Source organism: Empidonax traillii, unplaced genomic scaffold (assembly GCF_003031625.1).
Source record: "Empidonax traillii isolate 1590-97213 ecotype Southwest subspecies unplaced genomic scaffold, ASM303162v1 scaffold6671:size5802, whole genome shotgun sequence".
NCBI lineage: Eukaryota > Metazoa > Chordata > Aves > Passeriformes > Tyrannidae > Empidonax > Empidonax traillii.
This window is the reverse complement of record NW_020961864.1, coordinates 403-5,802: the sequence shown is the minus strand read 5'-3', so window position 1 is coordinate 5,802 and position 5,400 is coordinate 403. Positions and strand designations below refer to the sequence as shown.

The window sequence follows — 5,400 nt, the reverse complement described above, 5'->3', positions numbered from 1 at the left end:
TGTTTAAAAAAATTCACTAAAATAATAGTAACCTAGGAAAAAAAATGGCTGCGACAAAGTATTCCTAAACACAAAGTGCACTGTCAGTTAAGAATTCTATTTTACCTTCAGATTCTGTGGACAACCAATGTTTCAAAAGCCCAAAATAGCAAGTTTAGCATATAAATCAAGGCCAAAGGGAACCCATAACCATCTAACCTAACCTTCATCACCACCTGTACTTCTTCCTTAGTATTTCATTAAAATCTCTCTCAGTTGTATAATTTGCAGAAATTTTAAGCTTTGATGTCAACCTGTATTTATCAATACTTTTCTTAAATGCTCTTTGGCCTTTGAGTACTCAAAACTGCTCCAATTGTCCTAAAGGTCGTTAAAGTTTCAATGAAAAACTGAATTCCAACATTAAGGCATGTGCTTGAGGATGGCACTACTCAAAAGAGCAGATATGACATAGAGTTTGTTTTTCTTGAGATATTGCAATGCCAAATGTGAATTGAGAACCAAGGGCTCTACATAATAAACCTACTGCTAACAAGCATTCCAAGGTAACACCAATAATTCTTTCACAGAAATATTTTCTAGGACCCAACTGCACAAGCACTGATAGTACTTTCAAGGACCTATCCAACTACAGATAAAAATAATACAGTCAAACTCAACTGCTCTGTGCACTGCATTCCATTACTGGACAAGCTGCTTTAAATGCCTTTGTGCCGGGACTCAATCAGATTACAAACTGAACACCCCCTCAGCTGTCCACCCAAATCCTGCCTTAGTCACTGTTACTACTCCAGTAGTGTTAAAGCCAGTTAGCCCTGGCTACTCCTGCTGCACTCGGGATGTGCGTTTGTGATGATTCCTTTGGCAGTACAGACATCCCAAGGGATCTCCATCCCCCCCTCTGCAGATCATTTCCTTGCTGTGCTTCAGAAGCTGCAGTTTCTGCTCTGAACCACCGTTTGCTTCGGAAAACTACACTCCACAGGTCAGTGCTCAGCTGACAGCTGTGCTAGCACACTTTATGGTGACAGTGAAACCAGGACTGGTGCAAAGCACCATGGAAAAGGGTAGCCAGCACACTCCCACCCCCTTCCCCAACTCCAGTTACCAATTTTCAGCCTCTCTTGCCAACATTAGCACTAACAAATGATGCCCACATAAAAGAACTGACTCAGGCAACACCCATCTTACCACACTTTCTCCAGAAAAGAAACATTCTGTGATCATGGAGATCACAGAATCATTAAGGTTAGAAAACACCTCTGAGGCCATCAAGCACCATCACACAGAACCACCGTTTACCAGTAAACCCCATCACCAAATGCCATATCCACCCGCCTTTTAAACACTTCAGAGGTGGAGATTCCACCGCTTCCCTGGGCAGCCTATTCCAACCCAAGTATGACTAAGGGAAGGCAGTACAAGGGTGAGAGGAAGTATCAAGACCACTTGCTTTGCAGCATCCCACACTAGTGAAGCAACAGTGAAAATAACCTGAGGGTGAACCACCACAACAGTTTAAACTAGTTTAAACTGTGCTTTTCTAGTACATAATCTCAAGCTTCTCTGCCACCTTAGTGACCTGAACCAGTCTAATACTGTCCATTAGCTGAGAGCAGGATGGATAACTTCTGGAAGAGCCAGCTTCAAGAAACCTGAAATGCCATGGAGTCCAAGAGCATGCCAAGCATTAATAAGGAAGGATTTGTGTCAGGGAAGCTTCTCTTCATCTTGAGTTTATATAAATCACATGAAATACCAGTAACTTTAGTTTCACAGATCTGAGCACGCTTTTAGGTGAAGAGGCAAGTAGGGGAGCTGTACTGCTTTTACAGCCTGCCATATTTTAGCACAGGGCATGTTCCAGCAATTGAACTATAACTACCTAAAAATGAGTTTCAGGTAAGAGACCAAGAAGCACTTCAGAATTGTCTGTATCACCATCTCTCCAACAGCCTGCTCTTACTACAAATGTATAAGCACTGATAAATGCCAACCTTTAAATTAGGTTCAGGTGAATACAAAGCTGGTGACCAGCTCACATACAGCAACCTCCTTGCAGACCAGTCTCTAGCTGATGTCTGATATTTTCACAGCTAAAGGCTCTGCGTCCTCTCACTACTCTGCAGTGCAGATCACGTTCACTTTTGAGCACCTGAGGCCAGATCCCGGCCTTCAGGCAGTCACTGCTGAACTACACTTGGCAACTTACAGAACTACAGCTTTGAGCAGCCCTGTCCTCTCCTCTGACAGAGACAGCCATCCACAGAAGCAGCCACATACAGGCTTTTTAGAGTGCAGTCAGTTATACAGCTGAAGGAGTACAAGAGTCTGCTAGCCTTGAAAGTGGCTATGTTGTTCCCCAGCTCTTCAAGGCTCCATTCTTGGTGCTGGCTCTGGTGCTCAGCTCAGTACAAAATGCTAGTTCAACTTGCACACCCAGTGTTCCAGGTAATAAACTGAGCTGGCCCTTGGTACAGCTGGACAGGTGCCAAAGCTGGTGCATGGAAGGGAACAGAACAACTCCTTTAAGCACCTGGGAACCAGCAGGATATTGAGCAACTGTACGTTCCATAACGGCATTCATCGCTTAGCCAAACAGTTTGGATCAAAACACGGATTTCAATTTAAAGCTCTGGTAGCCAGGAGGGCAATAAGCTCTTGGAACACTTGGCACAAGCCAGAGTTCATGGGAGGAAAAATTTAGAGTGCTCAGAAGGAAGATGTTCCTGCTACATACTAAGAAAATACTATATATTCACGTAGTGAAGTCCCCAGAGACTATAACTTACAAATGCATTGCTCATTCAAGGGCTCACAAAGGCCCCCTCAACCAAAAGTGAAATGCCGATGGTTTGATTTCAAGGTTTTGTTTGCTCCTTTTTAGTTTGAATCTGTTCTAGTAAACCATACAATAAATAAATTCAGATATGAAATAAAGTTTAGAAAACTGCCATAATTTGTTCAGCTGCCAAAGGTAGTAGAAGACTTACTTGAACAAAACCAACATTCATTAACAAAAGATGTCATCACACAGAAATTCCAGTAACTAAGCTTTTATACCATACCAACTATTATACCTGTGAAATGAAAAGCAAACAAGGACTGGAAAACTCAGCATTTTAGCTAAGAGCTAATGAAAGACTGAATTGGTCAGATGACACCAAAAACACAGGAGAAGAAAGTCACCTGATACATGCCAGCATGTGGCTTTAACGCACATTTTAGTGTATTCTGGACAAGAACTGTTAATGCCATGCACCTGCAAAACTAATTACTATGTACATGCGGGTTTGGGGTTTTTTTGCTTTAAAACTTTTTCAAATAACCTCAGAGAACTGCAACAGTCAGAAGAGGGAAAGGTGACAAGCATTACCAGAGCAGAGTTTCCACAACTGGCAAAAAACTCTTATACAGAATAGCTAGTACCACCTGAGCAGTAACGGTGAAACTATTACTAAATATTTCTTGTGCAAATGATTAGCATAAGTTTTTACGTTATCAAAAGAACCCCAGAAGGCAGTACCAGCTGGGAATCAAGTAGTACCAGTCCAAGCCATATGTGAAATTTCACCATGCTGTTCACAGGGAAGACAAAACCTGATAACAAAGCATTTCAGGGGTCTCTAACACAGCTCTGTATCTATGAACTAGGAAAGGCAGCATGGCAGTAAGAGCCTGATCTCAGAGTCACCCTGCACACAGAACTGTGTTCAGCTGATAACCAGGATGTGTTGGACATGGGGAGGGTCACAGAAACCAAACCTGGGCATCTGGGCAGAGCAACCGCAATGGAACATCTCTGTGATATGCTTCAAAATCTACTAACACATAGAATCACAGAATCCATCAGGTCCGAAAAGACCTCCGAGATCATCGAGTCCAAGCTATGACCCAACACCACTATGTCAACTCGACCACGGCACTAGTGCCACATCCAGTCTTTCCTTGAACACTTTCAGAGACAGTGACTCCACCACCTCTCTGGGCAGCCCATTCTAGTGTCAAATCACCCTTTCTGCGAAGAAATTCCTCCTAATATCCTACCTAAACCTCCCTCAGCCTCAGCACAGCTTAAAACTGTCTTTTTTCCCTGTCGCTTGTTGCCTGGGAGAAGAGACCGATCCCCACCTCTCTATAACCTCCACTCAGGCAGTCGTAGAGAATGGTAAGGCTCTCCCTGAGCCTCCTTTGCTCCAGGCTGAACACCCCCAGCTCCCTCAGCCGCTCCCCATAGGACGTTCTCCAGACCCTTCCCCAGCCCCAACTCCCTTCTCCCCGCGGTCTGGGCCTCCTGGTTAAAAGATCCCAAACACGACCCAGCCCACCCAAAAGCGAGCAGAGGCACGTCACGGGTGGGACCAGCGGGCAGGGGCCACCCCGCGGCTCCCACACTGCCCGGGGCCAGGGGCGTTAAAGTAGCCCCGGCCGCCCGAGGGCGCTTCCCACAGGGAATCCTGCCCCCCCCAGCGCAGCCGGGCCGGCCCGGCCGGAGGCGGCGCCCAGGGGTGACCCCGGCCCGTCGCGGCGCTGACCTTGGCGGAGGTCGGGGTCCTGCAACACGTCGTGGGCGCGGTAATCCTCCACGCCGTGCAGCCGCAGGATCTGCACCACGGCGTTGCTGAACCCGCACAGCGGCTGCGCCGGGCTGCCCTTCATGAACACCACCACTGGGTGCTCCCGCACCAGCCGCTCCACCGCCTCCCGCGACCCTGACCCCGAGCCGCCGCCGCCGCCGCCCTGGGCCCCGCTGCCCTCCCCGGCCGCCTGGCTGAGAGGGCGTCCGGCCCGGCTCCGCAGAGCGGCGGCGGCGGCCCCGAGCCGCCAGCCCACCCGCACCGCTGCACTCATCGCCGCTCCGCCCGCACCGCCCGCACCGCGGCGGGACACCGACCGGCCTCCGCCGAGCACCTCTTCGGATTGGCCTAAGGAGCCGCCAATCAGCGCCGACAGCCAATAGCGTGAGGACACAGCGAAACTCTGCCCGCCCCATAGCCCCGCGGCGGCTTCGCCCTTCTAGCGGAGGGGCCCGAGCTGCTGCGACCGCATTGGGGGAGAGAGCTGTCAATCTAGCGCGGGTCTGTTGATCCCGCCCTTTCAGCGGACACGATTGGTCAGGCTGCTCCGGGGGCGGGGCTTTTGTGGGGAAATCCGGGAGGGGCGCGTGATCGACGTGAGGTTGTTTCCGTTTCCGGGTGGCGTTGCCCTTTGTGGTGTCGGGGATGGAGGGGCCGCTGGGCCCTCCATGCGGAGGGTGTGCCGCCTTTCCCTCCGCCCTTCTCTCCGCCGGGGCACGGAGGGGCCGCCCTTCTCCTTTCAGGCCTCCCGTGCCCTGCGCGGGGGGCGGGGAGGCCTTGTCGGGCGTGCCAGGGGCCTGCGGGGGTCCCTGCTCTGGGTTTG

At 49.7% G+C, this 5,400-nt stretch overlaps 1 protein-coding gene across 1 annotated transcript; it reads right to left on the bottom strand.

The window, feature by feature from the left end:
- Window positions 1-4,413: 4,413 nt before the first annotated feature.
- Window positions 4,414-4,851, bottom strand: LOC114073492 (glutaredoxin-related protein 5, mitochondrial-like). Its single transcript, XM_027911235.1, has one exon. The coding sequence runs from the start codon at window positions 4,849-4,851 to the stop codon at window positions 4,414-4,416; it is 438 nt and encodes a 145-aa protein (XP_027767036.1).
- Window positions 4,852-5,400: the final 549 nt, after the last annotated feature.

What these genes read in the sequence shown, in the direction of transcription:
- LOC114073492 (XM_027911235.1), bottom strand. Translation starts at nt 4,851, where the DNA reads ATGAGTGCAGCGGTGCGGGTGGGCTGGCGGCTCGGGGCCGCCGCCGCC.